The sequence below is a fragment of the Falco peregrinus genome, chromosome 3, assembly GCF_023634155.1.
Source record: "Falco peregrinus isolate bFalPer1 chromosome 3, bFalPer1.pri, whole genome shotgun sequence".
Lineage (NCBI taxonomy): Eukaryota > Metazoa > Chordata > Aves > Falconiformes > Falconidae > Falco > Falco peregrinus.
The window spans coordinates 29,515,080-29,531,528 of record NC_073723.1 but is presented as its reverse complement, the minus strand read 5'-3'; the positions used below and the strand labels follow the sequence as shown (position 1 = coordinate 29,531,528).

Genomic DNA, 16,449 nt, shown 5'->3' with positions numbered 1-16,449 from the left:
CAGCTTTTGTTGTGCGAAGCCTGTATAAACAGTGCCATCGCGTGGCTTCGGCCGCCCGAGAGACCCCGGCACGGCTGCCCCAGCCCTTCGCGGCTGCTCTGGGCTCCCTCAGGACGCGGCCTCCCGGGCTCCTTCTGTAAATATTTGTTTACCTTTCCATCACACACACACACACACACATACACCTCTCCGTTTAGATTAGCCTTACAGAAGTTTGGAAACTGGGGAAGGATGTTCGAATGAGTTGTTGTTCCCACTGGCGGGGCAAACCTGTTGCAGGCTAATGTGACAGGCGTGACGTGGACCCGAGAAGCAGGGTGGTGATGCTTAACGAATAGTAAAGCATGCTACACATGGGCGACTTTTCAATTGACTTGCCGTTCTGCTCGTAAGCTCAGTATTGCAGTGAGGCATAGAACATCTCCATGTTTTAAATTAAAGCATTTTGATCCAGAACCAAATGTCTATCTCCATGTATTTAGGTACGCTGACGTCAATTACCAATCTGGCAACAAGTCTTGCTCGGAATATGGATAGGCTGTCACTGGATGAGGAACATTACAACAGACAAGAAGAATGGAGAAGGCAGCTTCCAGAGAGCCTGGGAGAAGGACTGAGACAGGGACTCTCTCGTTTAGGCATTAGCCTTCTAGGTAATGTACTATTAAATATCAAGTTGAGTGATAATACTGTTTTCTGATCTGCTCACCAGACTTTTCTACATGTGAGTTATAATTGCGAGTTATGCTTGTTTAGGTGTTTTCTTGTGAAATAGCCTCACGGTATGTATTTGAGATAGTTTCTTTTTATCAAGGTTGAGCGGCCTTTGTATATGTGTTTTGCTGATAAAATAATTGTGGATATAGAATGAGTTTGCATTCTCTTTGTGAAATAATATTTTCATTGGTACATGATGTATATCTGAGAAGAAAAGAATAATTTTGCATTGGGCAGGATGACTTGCGACCAAGTCAGCACAAAGACGTCATCACACTGATGTTTACTTTCCAGTGCTACAGGAATGCCTACTGAACCTGCTTGGTTTTGCTGCAGTGTAGATATCGGGGATTCATGGTTCTGTCTGAAAACCACTTGAACTTAGTGCAGATGTTAAGTAAGCTTTGATGAGGAATTCTGCTTTTACAAAGAGACACAGATCATCCTGTTTCACTGTAATTACATTCATCAAGTAGCCAAGTGGTTTGGTTAGAAGTGAAGATTACTCTGCCTGTTTCAAAATAGTACCTAAAGATCTGAAAACTAACCCACATGAGAAAAAATCTCTGCACGGAGTTTTGCAGTAAGGGGCTGAATTTTCTAGGTTATTTCTACTTGTCACACAGCTAAAGAATGCAGAACTGTATTGTTTGGCAGAGTTCCTCAGTACGTATTAAAGAGTATGAATCCCTTAGAGATCAAAGTGACCAAAAGCAGTGCAGTGCAAAAGGTTAGAAGAGCTGAAGCTTGAAAGGATTTGTCCTCTTTCCTAATCTTCAGTAGTGTACACAACTAAATTTGCAACCGCAACCCTGAAAGCCCCAAAGAGGAAGTGGTAAAAATGTTACAAGTTTGGGTTAAGTTACTGGAAATTATTTTAAGCAATAACATTAGATGATGTGAAGCACTGTCATTTGATAATGCCTGTAAACCGGCAAGTGAGTGTCCTGGGAGAAATGTGCATAAAGGAGAAATTTTGTGTATTAGTAGCTACTATCCCAATAGTAAGCTGTTACTGGCGTTGCAAATCAAAGGCAGTTTGGAGAACATTTTATTTTTCCTTCTTGTTTTATTGGACTAAGGGCAGTCAGGTTGAGTAGCTGGATGAAAGATTATACTTTTAGAAGCACTGTGTCAGCCTGGTGTATATGTGCTGGTGAAATGGTGTGGTGATCTCGGCTCAGTTGTTAGTAAGACAGCAAGATAACATGGTGGCTCTCCACTGACGGGCCAGAATCCTTCCGAGCTAAAAGCATGAGCTGTACATCCTGAAACTTTGTAGCTTTGGTGGTAACAAGGCAAAGCTTCTGCTGTTCAGGAAAGCTGGGGACTCATAACGTGCATGCACGAGTACGCCATGCCTGTACCTCCCTGTGCACAAGGCTTCCCTTGTTTGCAGGAGTACGCCTTAGTTGAAAACAAACTGAAACAGAGTTAGAATTTCAGTGTCCCTGACTTCCTAAGAAATCAGACTTCATGTTAGAAACTTAGGGGTTCATGTTAGCATTTCAGCAGTGTTCCTCCTCAAGCTAGGATCTTGTTCTTACTCCCACTGTTACTATTTAGAGATTCCTCCCTGCTAAATACTTCTGTTCTTGGTAGTGTGGATGCAAAAAAGCACCCGGATAAATAGTCACTGTGTTGCTGGACTTGACAAGTATGGGATCTGTCACTAAGGGAGGAATCAGAAATATTCCACTGAATTTGTATCAGGCATAATTTTTTTAATATAAACCTGATTTTTAAAAAGTCCATTTTCTCTGTATACACAGCAGCATTCATGTACATTGTCTTGAGACCTAAAGTATGAATAGAACTACATTTCAGTCTTTACCAACACATCAAAAAGCCGTTTCTGTCCTGACTATTCACTTTAAAGATTATTGTGGCTTCCCCAAAAAAAGCAGTCATAGTTGAAGGGAAGGTATCACCCTGCTGCTTGCTTTCACCGGCATGTTCAGAGTAAATACGAACATGCTTACTCTGAAAACACTGGTTCTTCATACATAATAAAATGAAGTGGGGCTGCTATGTGAATTTATTTCACAGGGATTAAGAGTTCAGATGAGCACAGGAATGCTGAGAGCAAGACCCTTTGAAGCCGTAATTTCTATGACTTTCTAACTGTAAAAATGAGAAGTGTGAAAAAGATTTCTAGGATACTCACAGCACTGTCATGTTTGTAAAAGCCCTCTGACTCATGCAAACAGCTTAAAGAATTGCAAAAGTAGATTTCATGCCTAGGCACAGGCATAGAAGAGCCCTCAGTTCACATACGTTGTGGTATCTATGCAGAAACAAGAGCGCATTTCTGATTTTTCTGAAAATCTGGCTCATGGTGGCCCTGATTCAGCAAAGCACTTAAGCATGTGCTTAAGTGCTTTGCTGAATCAGGGCCAAAATCATGTACGCTTGTCTCCTCCTCAGTTCAAGTTGTTCCCTGTGGTACATTCTTAAGTGCTTTGTCCTGTCTCGTTTTAAATGACTCAAGCACTGTCAGGGTGTTGTTTGATTTGATTGTTATCTTTGGCCGGCTGTCGTCATCTTTTCTCATTCGGGGGAGACTTCTGGGTCATTTTAGTAACATTTGTGCATGAAAAGAAGCAAAAGCTTGTGATAGGTGTGGTTATTCTTTTATACGATTAGACAAAAATGCAGTCAAATTGCATTTGAAATATTTGGGTGATGAGCACTCCCCACCAAGGAACTATCTTTTGCGTTCTGCGTGATGGGGTCAAGCTTAAAATAATAATTTATAACCATGTAAAAGAAAATATTGAAACTACAGGCTTTATTTCCAACTACTGGTCCTAGTGAAAAATACCAAATTGAAGTAGCTCCCTGTAGGAAGTTGAGCATTTGTGAATAACTGAAAAGCTGACAACGGTTAGAGAAGACATTTTGCACAATGGCAAAGGTGCTCAACATTTCAGTTTCTTCTTCCTGCTTTTGGGGAAAGTGACTTGATAGTAATACTGACTGACAGTGTAACGCTGCTGCTAGAGAAGGTAAATTCTGGATTTCAGAAGTTCAAATTTTTGTTACTAAGAGTGGTGGTGGTTGTTCTTGCTGCGCAATTATCACTGAATCGGGGCCACCCTGCATTTGCATATCTACAAGCAAGATACTAAGGGCCAGTGCTAATCCTGAAAGTGTGTGCTATTCCACACGCTAATTCTGCAAATACATTAATGCACGCCAACAGGTGCTCTTTTTTTTTAGCTGTGCTTTTATGCGATGTTTGCTGTGATGAGACTACGCCTCAGCTGTATTTTTGGTGTGGAACACTTGCAGCAATCCTGAAGGACAACAGAGAAAAGAAAAGGAAGCGAAAGTGGTTTCAGCTTGGCTAGCTTCCAGTCTCGTGGCAAAGCATGGCCAGTTTCTCCTGGTGGGGGATTTTTTCCAATTATTTCTTGGTCTGAAAGTTTGTCACAAGCAACCCGAGCTTTGCTAAGCTCTGTGAGCCGTGCTGTGTTCACCAAACATTGTCAGTCTGTGCATGAACCAGTTGCTGCCTGTAATCAAATTCTTCTTGAAGTAATACAGTGATATACTCTGAACTATCTGAATTTTGTAGTTATCAAAGTATCTTTTTTATGGTTACTGAGCAACATGTATTAACCAGAGTGCACCCCATCTGATGTTTAGCAGATGTTACGGTGTGGCTGGAACCTCTTTGGTCCAGTAATGGAAGAATATGTTTTTGTTTTGTTTCTTTGGTGTTTAATTTTATTGAGGTTTTCTTTATACATACATAATCTGTGTGTACATATGTGGACATGCATATAAAATTGAATGCCTAGGGTAAGGAAGGAAAGAAAAATGGAGAATGGTTTCATTAAAAAAAAAAAAAAAAATATGCAAGGGACATTACAGAGAAGGGACAGCAGTAGGACACCATAGCTGTCTCTAGACTGTGAGAATGAGAGTGGGAAGGGAGGAAACTCTACATGTGGTTCCATGCTCTGCTTCCCTGATACCCTACCGAAACATGGGGAGAAAGACCTTCTGTGGTAAGTCCATCCAGCATGGTGCTCCTACCACTGACTTTATGTTAGAAAGGAAGAAGCCACATGGAGACAGGGGACATCTGCCTCGCACAGTTTCTGGTGCTTGGAGGTGCAATGAACATCACATGTGTGTCACCGTAATCTCACTGCTGTTGGGATTTGAGGTTGCTCAGCCTTTGACCTATTTTTGTTTTCCCCTTTGCCCACACATGAAGCACACAGGAAAGGAGCTGCACAGATCTGGCTCCCCGGTGCAAGGCTGGTAGGACCAGCCACTCCTTAATGAAAGGAGTAAGGTTATAGTTTATTATGTGATTTGTGGGCATGACCACAGCATGTGAATGAGTTATGTCAGTGAGCTGCAATTCGAGTTAAGAGATTACGAAGGGTAAGCAGAGAGGGGAGAGAAGACAATTGGTTGTATTTCTTGCAGGTAGAAAGACAGGACTTGGAAAGGGATTTGAGGTACGAAAGGGCAATAGCTTCACAGACAAGTTCAGAGCGTACATAAAATGGCAGAATCACAGAAAGTGTGGAAGTACTAACAACTGGCTAATTAAGCTATATGTTATTTGGGGTACTATATAAATAATCTTATATAACACAGTCACAGCAGTTTCCATTCTGTTTCCTTGTCCTCTGGGCCTAATTCCAGCTGAGAAGTGCCTGGAGCATACCACAGGTCCTTTGGAGTAGGCTCTTATTTATTATTACCTTATAACATTGCTCAAGTGTATTGCAGTAAATAATTTACTAGTGCTAGGACTTAGGTGGATTACATTTAATAAGGCAATAACTTCTGTTCTGAAAGTGCAGTTGCTGTGGATGACCTCAATAGATAGGGTGAAGGAGGTCACAGGGTAACGTAATACTGTAACTTCACAGAACACCAAGTATTGTTTTATGCCTTCAAATGCATCAACATTGTGCAAAAGAAAAGACTGGACGAACAATCTCAATTGTGTAATGCAGTGTTGGGGTATTATTTTTGTAAAGCAGCAGGAGCAGCTGGTAAGTACTAATGAAACAGAATTGAATTGAAAATTGTATCATTTCTCTGGCTTGGCATTAAGGAAGCATCGTGGCCTTTGTGGTACAAAGGGTGGACATTCAGTTGCACGCTCAGCTTCAGTGAGTGAGCTCAATAGAAACTGGGTATCACATTAAAAACAGGCCAGCATTTTCTAGCGAAATAGTGTACATTTATCAGTAAAGGATACACATGCAGAAATTGGAATGAATCTCTCCAAGAAGCATTTACGGGTGATGCAAGTTTCTTGAATTGCTGATAGATGGTATCCCAGGGGCAAGGATCTAGGAAAATGTGTGCTGCTTCTCATCGTCATCTTTTCTTTGGACAGAATACCAGCATACAATATTGGTTCTTGTTGTTCAAAGTCAGCAACTTCTCCGTTTATCCAGTAACGGTAACTAAAACCATCTGAAAACCGGTTAGTGGCTAGCTGACTAGAACATGTCACGCTGGTAAACACATGGGGCCAAATACCTCGGCTGTGATTGTCCAGATCTGTGGAAATATGCCTGGATTTGCTTCCACATACAAAGCAGAATCTTCAGAGATGTCTAGGTTGCAGTAAAAATGCCTGGTTACCAAGGTGACACTTGGTCCTGCTCCTTAAGTAATTGCTTTATCTTGATGTTTGCAGCTGAAGGTGCAAACTGAGAGCCAGCCGAGGAGCCGCAAATTTGCTTTTCACTGAGCAAAGAACCTCGGATCAGGCAGATCGTTTTCTAACTGATGTCACTTTGTCCAATCCTTGTACTCTTAGCAATTTCCAAATAGCTTATCTATCAAAATTGCAATAACTAGAGACACGTCTGTGGTTAAGTGGCTAGTGTAAACTCAAGATCAAAGAAATGTACCACCTCACATACCTGTTTACATTTAGGAAGATTTAAGTTGGAGTTCTCTGTTGATACTAAAAGCTGGGAAGGTCACTGTGTCACTTGTAAAAGTTTGACCCGTGTGCATTAAAGTAAAATATGATCGTTTTCACAAAAAAGTAACAGAAAGTCTCAAAGTCCAATTCTGCTGATCTTAGTAATATATCAAAAGTTGCATTAGCTTATGAACATTTCTGGCAGTGGAAGAGGATATAAAAATGATCTATTGAATACAGGCAGTTTTTATTCTCATGAAGTCAGTCTCAGGCTTACGTGAAAATCTCATTTCCATAGCAAGCTCAAGTCTTCTGAAACTGCTGGATTTTATTCCAAGCCCAGCATTTTCAGAATAGCTACGCAGACTGAGCTAAATTAAACTAACTCGGCAAAAGCATGTAGCGAAAGCAGTTAAAAGATGAAAACATGCTGTCAAGTTAAGTGATCTGAATGTTTAAAGAAGTAAGATACATTTTAAAAAAGGGGGGGGGGGGAAGTAGAGATTTAACATAAACTGAAGCTAAGGTATTGTTTAGCTAATTGGTCGCATGTTAAATAGCAGTGTAAGAAGGGTGGGGTACAGTTGTAATCTGAGCAACATTCAGATCCAGTAGTAAGATTTCCTCTTATTCTGGGATATTAATCTTCACTAATTACTGAGGACTCTTGTTTTTTCAGGTGCAATTGCTGGAATCGTGGATCAGCCAATGCAGAATTTTCAGCGAGTATCTGAGGCCCAAGCTTCAGCTGGGCATAAAGCCAGAGGGGTCATCTCAGGTGTGGGGAAAGGAATCATGGGCGTCTTCACAAAGCCTATCGGAGGGGCAGCTGAGCTCGTCTCCCAGACAGGTTACGGTGAGTTTCTCTATTTCCAGCATCTCCATTTAAATTGTAAAATGCTCTTCAGATACAACCTGCTGTGTCTTACTTGTTCGGCTCAGTAGCCGTGTGACTTAGAGAAAGATTTAGAAATGTCATGACCAAATAGTTAAATAAATGTTGTGCTGGTTTTCTTAAAAGCCATCATGTTGTGCTTCTCTCTTGTGTTACCGATCAGCACTGTACAGCCACAGAAACATGGAATGCAGAAAGCATGAAGTAATTCTTGGAATACAGTAGAATTAGTTTCAGAAACATATGTGCTTACAAAAGAGTTTTTTTAACGTAAAAGTATTAGAGCAACGCTCTGTCCAATTAGAGCGTTATTTTGAGATTGCTTTGTTATGGCAGGGAAAGAATTGTGCTATCTCTACACAAAGAGACAGTTATGTTCCTGGGAGAAAGAAGTGACTCATGTAGTGGGAGCATCATCCCCTTTAAACTGGGGAGCTGTGAGAACACAGTCCCGTTTTTGGATACACGGGCAACCTTTTAACAACCAGGGGTGGGTTTTCCAGCTAGGCTGAGCACTTAGTGGCAGTGGTGGTGAATCCTTTCAGATCGATATGAATACTTCTCGATGACCAAAAACTGTAAAATATAAAAATAAAAATAGACTAGTTTCTTTGCTTCTAGTGTCAATCAAAGCTGTTGGTCTGGATATTTAAAAGAGGGGAGGGGAGTCAGGGAAGGAAAGCAGGGAGACCTGTTGATACAAGGACAGCGTGTCAATAATTTTGCTTCACTAATTAAAGCAGACAAATCTTGAAGATTGAAGCCTTTAATCACTAACAATATTTACGTTTGTGATCTGTTGATTAGAATGCAAGTAGATCTCCTAGGGCTTAAGTTTAGGATATTGTTTCTGTGCTTCCCATTAAATTCAGAACTCATTCCTTGAAGCAGTCTATTTAAATAAATAATGAAACATTTAATTATTACAGTTCTTTCAAGTTACCTTCATCTCGTTTGCAGGAGTGTAAATAATAACTGTTCTCCTGAATTACGCATCCCATAGGTGTAAAACCCATATTGGTAAAATCAGAAACTTGTGTCTGTCGTCGGCTACCTGTGTGTTGTTTTTGCTGCCCGTGTCATTATTCTTTCTAGATTTAATTCTGCTGCAGTCTTTATCAAGGAACTTGTAAAGTAGAGCGACACTTCTTCATTGCAGATACTGTATACAAGACATCATGTTTTCCGCGAGCATGTGACAAAAAGGGTTAGCCAGGAAAAAACATAAAAACTGTATCAGTAATAGCTGACAGTGCGTGAGAGGAAAACACACAAGAGTTCAAGTAACTCTTACCCACAACTGGATTGGAAGTGGGACCATGCCTCTTGGGGGGGGACCGAGGGGTGGGGGACCACACAGAAATAAACACATGTTCTCTCTTTCTCCATCTGTAAATAACATTTTCACTCACATAATGCTGAGAACCTCGGTAAGCCAACTGTTACAACTGGGATGCTGCTTTTAAGTATTACCATCAACATGTGTGCTAAAAATTAAAGCTATTTTTTCAGCGCTGATGTTTTGTTTAAGTTATTATCCATTGTGTAAAAAGGAATCTAAGTTATTGACACCCTTATGCAAAAATGCCTTTTGCTTCAATGGAATGCCTAATTAGACAAAAGAAAATGTCTTTATTTATTTAAAGAGTAACTTTACACCAAACTGCACAACACTAGTGCTTGCTGCGTAACCTACTTCCTGTCTGTCTCGTAAAAATTTTTCAAACTACTTAATTTGTGGATTTTTTGCAGCCCACTCACTCTTTCTGGTGATTATACCTCATCTTTAAAAGTTTACAAGCCATCTGAAAGCATACATACTGTATCATCTTCAGCTTTGGATAGTCTATTTAGAAACCTGTTTAACTGCTTCTTGTAGTCTCCATTCTGTGCTGGCACTAAGAAGAATTCACAATAAACCAGATGCCCCGGGAGATCTCATAAATGTATATGGATTTGTGTTTAACAGCTGGATTAAGTAACTGAACATTTAAATACAGTATCTAGGCAAACTTGCCTTCTAATTTGTACCAATTGTGACACGTATATGGAAGTATTTTAATATTAAGCAAGAAGGTTAAAAACGGTCTTGATTTTTTCTACATAAATCTTAAGTGATGCGTCCGATCTAACTCTAAGATGATGGCTCTCAGGAGTATTATGTTTCTCCTGATTGCAAGTGTATGGCTGATTCTGAGAACATGCAGTGGGTTTTTTTTTGTTTCTTGCTAATGCAAGATCACTGGGGTTAAGTGCACAACTCTTGCATTGTAATATTTAATGAATTATCTTGACTATAGCTTCCAAAGATGTGACATCATTTTGGATCTGCACTATTTTATGAACTGCTCTAAACAGATGACATCACTGCAACATGTAACTGTGTTGTAGAAAACAACTACTAAGAAACTTAAATTCTCTTACCACAGGTATTTTGCACGGAGCTGGACTTTCTCAGCTTCCCAAGCAGCGCTGTCATCCAAATGATCAACACGTTGAGCAGGCTCCAAATAGCCACGTCAAATATGTCTGGTAAAATTATTTAGACACTTGCTCATTTTTACATGCACATTGTTTATTAATAGGTTCTGGCCTTTGGTCAAGTTAACAGGCTGCTTCCCTAGGAAAGGCTGAGTTATGGCAGTTTGTTTGGGAACATTAAACACAAAGGTAGTGCATAGAAACCCAATCTGCAAATGATGGGCTGCTGATCTGCTTCCAGCTTTGGAACTACAGAGCTGATCTTTATTTAGTGGCATTCAGTGAGTTCTTACTTATTTATCGTTGCACGAAGCCCAAGAAAAATACTGCACACCTCCAGAAACAGCTGTTAGTGAAGATAGCTTTATTTTCTGCACTGAATTTGTAAGCCATTTCTCAGTGTAATTTTTCTATTAGGATGGGAAATAGGCTGACCTAGTACAGTTATTAGGCCAATTTTGCAGTGAATGATTAAGAAGTTTTGATAAGTAACAGTTTCACATTCATTCTCTAAATCTTAAGTCTTACATCTTTCAGTAATGGAGATTTGAAATATACTCCCTGGCTTAGTTTGTGTTTGTACGTGATAGCTACAGGCTTAAGTAAAAACATGAGCAATCAAAAGAAGTCAATCCAACACATAACACTGACTACTTTTCTTCTTCTTCTATTTTTCCTTTTTTTTTTTCTTTTCTTTCCTTTTTTTTTTTTTTTTTCCTTGATAATGCAGGAAAATGCTGCAATCTCTAGGAAGGCCGGAGGTCCATATGGCCTTAGATGTCATGATTGTAAGTGGATCAGGCCAGCAGCATGAAGGCTGCTTGCTGCTTACCTCAGAGGTGCTCTTTGTGGTCAGCATCAGTGAAGACACGCAGCAGCAGGCATTCCCCGTGACTGAAATCGACTGTCTGGAAGACGATCTACAAAAAGACCTGCTGAAGGTGCAGCTAAAGCAACAGAGAGTGCCTTCTGATTTGGAGGTAAAGACTTGAGTATGATTTTCATTTGAAGATAACATTACACTGATGATGATGCTTTTGGCAACAGGCGTACTCACCTTTGGGTAGGGAGACCTGTCTTCTTGAACCTCACAGCTGACGGTGTCGCCCTTTGGGTGAAAGGGACATGTCTCCTCCCTTCTGTCCTTTTATTGATCATGACCCTTCGTATCTGTGACAGCAGTTTTCTGAGGGGAAGAAGTAGAGGAAGTCTGGGTTGTCGGTAGGCATCACCTCTTCTCTGAAGAGATTCTCATCTCTTCACTACACGTGCGTGAGGTGTTCGCTGTTTGGCAAGTCAGCGTTGCTGCCTGTGCCTACAAAGTCACAGTGAGAACAGTTCCTTTGATTCTGCTGTGAATTCTGGTTTAACAGTTCAGTGGTGCTGATGCGTGCTGCTTTCGGTGTCTTTCTTACCTTGCCACTTCTGATGCAGTGGTTTGCTCGGCTGCTAGCTGTATCTAGCTTAGATCTTCTGTATGCTGGCTTAGATCTTCCTGCTTCTGCAAAAGCTAACTTTAAAATGGATCAGTGCTTTTGCTGAGATTGGATGCACCGAGTGTTCGCCAGTAAGAGCATAAAACCTTCATTTTCATCTTGAAAGATCTCTAAGCCATTTGAATACTGAGGTTTTGGATGAATTATCTTCTTTTAATGGTAGAAGAATGTTATATTTCTACACTTTTGGGAAATAATGTTTTTATTGTATTAAATTCTTAAGTGGAATCATATGAGAGATCATTTCAAGAACGAACATGCGTGTCCCGGTTGTTTTGTTTATAAAAGTGCGTCAGGTAGTTCGTAGACTGCTATACCAGAAATTCACCCGTTTCAAATATAAGAAAAGAACATGTAAAAGCCCGTGAAGTGTGAAGTGTGCCAAAACGTAGGGGAGGCTTCAGCACCTTCAGTAAATTCCTAACTTTACTGAAGTCACTGAGGAGTTTTGCCGTTGATTCCAGCATAGCAAGGACTTCATCTGTGTCTTGACGGCACTTGGATTTTTCTGTGAAAGCTTTCTTTTAGTGCTGAATTCTCTATTTACATTTATTGTCTTTCCACTAACCTCAGTTTCACAGCGCACTGTTGACTGAAGTTGCCTTCTCTCACCACAGAGCTACATGAGGCATTACTTAAATTTTGATGCAAGTGGGCAAAGCTGAGCTTTTTTATTCCTGAGTGCTGAGTGCTTGCTGGAGGCGCATATCAGACTGAATCCAGACTATCCTGCTCAGTCCAGAGCTACTGTCCTGGAGGGAAGAGGAAGATAATTTGTTCTCCCTAAGGCATTTGATGCACTCAACCCATCCTAACCCTGATTTTAACACCAGCCCAGACCTTTTTTCATTAGGCTGCAGTGCGATGGCTCTTGTCTCTGTATCTGGCTATCCACGGGTAAGGAGCGGGCTGCTGCTCTGGGGAGAGGGCTGCTTGCCCAAAGGCTGCTGCAAGAAGGTGATGAGGCAGAGGTGCTGCCTGTCTGGAAGAAGAGAAGGGAAGGGACAGGGAGCCTAATTCTAGTCCCCACTGCTGCTGCAGCTGAGAATGTGCAGGATTTCTGGGCAAGTGGCTCCCGTACACGCAGAGCCCAACCCTACGTGGCAGGTGCGGAGTCCAGCGTTCCCACATACACTTTTTGGTACATGCCGTAAATGTGACCTGCTTTGGAGGTGCTGGACCAAATAACATGGTTGTTTCTGGAGTTCTGGATAGAAATATGGGAGTTCTACTCCGGTGGCATAGCAGTGCCAGGAGCTGTAAGCCTTGAGCCACTCCACCTCGGTACAGAATCTCTTTTGCTGATGCCAGCTCTTGAGAACACAGTGAAAATCTATGGCATGATAAAAGCGGTGAGGAGTGCCTGTGCCCCAGGTGGAGCAAAGTCAGTGACGGCAACACAGCAAAAGCTGAGCGATGTTGTACAAAACAGACCTGGCAAAATATTCCTTCAGAATGCAGGTGCTGATGCTGAAAATTTGTGTGAAAATTTAAAGAAATGTGTGATAAGGAGGAGCAGTTAAAAGTAAGGCAGACAAGAGTAAGCAAGTTTAATGGTTTTTTTATGCTAAGGCACCTACACAATACAAGATTACAAAAGCTTCATAAAGTTTTTGTAATTACCGGGACTTAAGTAATATTCTTTTGCAAGTGATGTTTATTAGTTTTTTGCCTTGCTGGATTGGGAAATTTCATACTTAGTGATTTCCTTTCTGCAGCTGAGCACGTCAGTTGTGTGGTGCTTGGGGTGCTTTGTGGTACAAAGGGTGGACATTCAGTTGCACGCTCAGCTTCAGTGAGTGAGCTCAATAGAAACTGGGTATCACATTAAAAACAGACCAGCATTTTACTAGCGAAATAGTGTACATTTATCAGTAAAGGATACACATACAGAAATTGGAATGAATTTCTTCAAGAAGCGTTTACGGGTGATGCAAGCGGGCACCGGTGCTGGTGGGAGCCAGAGCCTCCCCTTCGGCTCCCCAACAAGAGCTGCTAAAAACTCTGAACGTGATGAAGGAAAGGAACCTTAGGAGCAGCAGCTGTGACTTGCAGGGGAGCTGCCTCAGGCCTACACCTAAAGAGACACGACTCATAAACATTAGTGGCAGGCCACCTTGTTGCACTGAAGATGTCCTCAGCTGAGGTGCAGGCACATCTGTACGTGTACATTAGTAAAGATGGCCAGAATTTTTAGCTGGAAAATGCCCAGTCAGGTCAACCAAAATATTACAGAGAGTTTAGCAAAATAGAGGTAATGTTACCAAATGTAAATTATGTTTATTTTTCTGATCAATTAGTCAAAGATCCTAGAAGTAATACATCAAATTGAAACATTTTGTTTCAGCATTATAAAAATCCACTTTTTTGTCTTACTGCTCAGAAAAATAATTGCCAAAAGTTTTGTTTTAGCTCTGTCCGAAACAGTTTCTCCCCTTCCCTCTCCTCAGCTTCTTGGAACTGTTAGGAAACCAAACATGAGTTATTCTACAGCTGTAATCACCAGAGATATTATAGAGCATATTTTGACTCCTTCAGCAATAGGTTTGCCTGATGGTTTGTTCATCTCACAACATATAACTTAATCCATCTGGCTAGGAAGAGCCTGGATGGATTCTTGAAAACTCCAGCACTGACAACATTGTTATTGAAAGGGAAGCATTAATTGTACTTGGATCATCTTCCAAAGTAATTGAGACACTGCTTGCTTCCAGACACATCAAACTCAAAAGGCCTGCTCTTCCAGCTGTTCTTGGTGTAGCTCGTAACATCAAGATGACAGGAAAAAATTGAAGGACCCTGGAATCTCAGATATTCCAGAATTTCTTTGTGATGATCTGCAACAGGGTTTTCATGGTAGTGCTACATGTTATCATCTCTGGAGCTGAAAACCAGTCTCTGGATTTTATAAAACAGTGAAAAAAAACCTTAAAGAACCAGATCTTAGTCGGTGCGCACAAAGCAGCCCATCAGTGCCACGTACACATCTGGACTGCACAACAAAGGTGCTGGTAGCTACCATAGAGTCAGAATTGCTGAAGGCTTACTCTTTGTAAGCCGTAATGGGAGGTGTTTTAGGACAATTCTGGAGTTCTTAACCCAAAAGTATGGCCTCCTAGCATGAAAGGACATGGTATCTTTAAGATGCCTCTAGCAGGTGCATTAAGCAGCCCTTGATTAAGGTTTGATTCATTGAATGGTCTGGCTGTTAACATTGTAGTTGTTCAAAGCAGTGGGTTAAGACACTCAGTGACAGTTTTAGGTCCCATGTAGGAAAAAACGTACAATAACAGCAATTCCAAGTTTCTGTTGTCTTGGCAATATAAGCTAGACTGAAACTGGCTGGAGAAGCACATGGTTGCAGATGAAGTCATCTGGAAGCAGGCAGGGTCCCAGTTACTTTGGAAGACCATCCAAGTGCAGTTAATATTTCCTCCTGAATAATTAAGCTGTATCTGTGGGATATAGCCTGGGGCTGGATGACGAGTAGGTGGGTGAGATGCCAGCACCCTTTCCATCTCCTTTGATCACTTGGGTCCTTTGGTCAGTGTGGAGGCAGAGCTATAACCAGCGTCCCCTGGGTTTCCCTCCCTAGAAGCAGACATCAGGAAAAAGCGTGGAGCCACCTACGTGCAAGATTTACCCCATAACTTAAAATCTGGTTTACGTAGGTGGTACATTAACGTATTTCTCTCCTTTCGAGTGGCAAAACAGATTGACTGCTGAGGTTCTTTTTCTGTGCCACCAGACTGACGACACAGTAGAGACACCATTCTCTGCTGTTAGCTCTGCTGCAGCAACCTGCCTTCTGCTTTTCTTCCATCCCTTTAAGGTCATCCATGGAAACCATGCTCTCCTCTGCCTATTTCCTCATTTCTGTTGTTTCTAGGCATAGACCCCAACCTTGAGCTTCTAGGCTTGTTCATGCAGCCTGCTTTCTTTAGCATTTTTTGTGGTGGTGATTGAAAACAGGAGTGTTTCTACTTGCCGAGCAGCAAATCCATCTCCAAAGGCACAGTAAAAAACCAGAGGGGAATGTTTTGATGTGGGTGTGACATATGTCACTGTCTATCAATCATATTAATTCTTTCTTCAAATAAGCAGTGTTTTGTTTAAAATGAGCCTTGCAGTCCAGAGATGTGACAACATCTTGATCGTGAATGTTACATTGAATCCAATGGCACTCTTTCAAAATATCATCACAGGTAGTGAGGCGTGTGTAGAAGTCCCTGAAAGACAGTCAGAAGAGAGCAGTCTTTGAATCCGCAGAGCAACGTCAGACAAGCAAAGACATTTTAAACCCTGCAAAAATGAAACCGGTCGGCAGTTCTCCAAGTGTAGACAAGGAAGCCTCAGAGCCTAGCCCTAGGACAGCTTCTGCCTTTTCGTTCATTGTCATATTTTGGAAATAACTTCTATTTTGAATGACTTTGCTAGTGATATCACTTGTAGCATCCATGGTGGCATTCCTGAGATGCGTCTTTTTGACTCCATGCAGCTAGCTGCATGCCTGCCTTCTCAAGCAAGACATAGTCATCTTCAATTTCTTCTTCAGATAAAGGGCACAGCAGAGTGATCTTCCAAAGCCAGATTTGCCCATGGCTTTTCATCTAATAACCTTATCTGGTTAGAACCATATGGTAGATGCCACCTTTCTGTTGACCGTTACTTGTTTTACTGTATTTTTTTCCACTAGAGGTAGGTTACTTCATCGCTTTAAGCTCTTGCCTAGAGCCTTGAACCTCTACATATTTCAGCCTGTAAAGAGGCATTTGTTCAGAGGAGTCCTTCCAACTCATGGTGGTGGAAAAGGCAGTTTGTGTAGACACCTTAATTTTTTCTCCAAAAACCACACACCCAAACCATCTTTAGTTTATGTTTTAAACAAAAAAATATTTTGTTTTAAAAAAATGCAGTTGTGTGTGTCCTCTGACCCAGAATAGCTT

The 16,449-nt window shown here is 41.3% G+C and overlaps 1 protein-coding gene across 6 annotated transcripts in view; it reads left to right on the top strand.

Moving 5' to 3' along the window:
• VPS13B (vacuolar protein sorting 13 homolog B) overlaps positions 1–16,449 on the top strand; it is a 478,583-nt gene that overhangs the window by 459,526 nt on the left and 2,608 nt on the right. For 5 of the 6 annotated variants that reach the window (XM_055800741.1, XM_055800742.1, XM_055800739.1 and 2 more), the window contains 4 exons: positions 483–653; positions 7,311–7,487; positions 9,956–10,058; positions 10,738–10,987. In XM_055800741.1, coding sequence (XP_055656716.1) covers positions 483–653; positions 7,311–7,487; positions 9,956–10,058; positions 10,738–10,987 — 701 coding nt within the window. Of the gene's footprint in view, positions 1–482; positions 654–7,310; positions 7,488–9,955; positions 10,059–10,737; positions 10,988–11,216; positions 16,399–16,449 lie in introns of those variants that run through there. The other variant, XM_055800743.1, reaches the window with a different exon arrangement.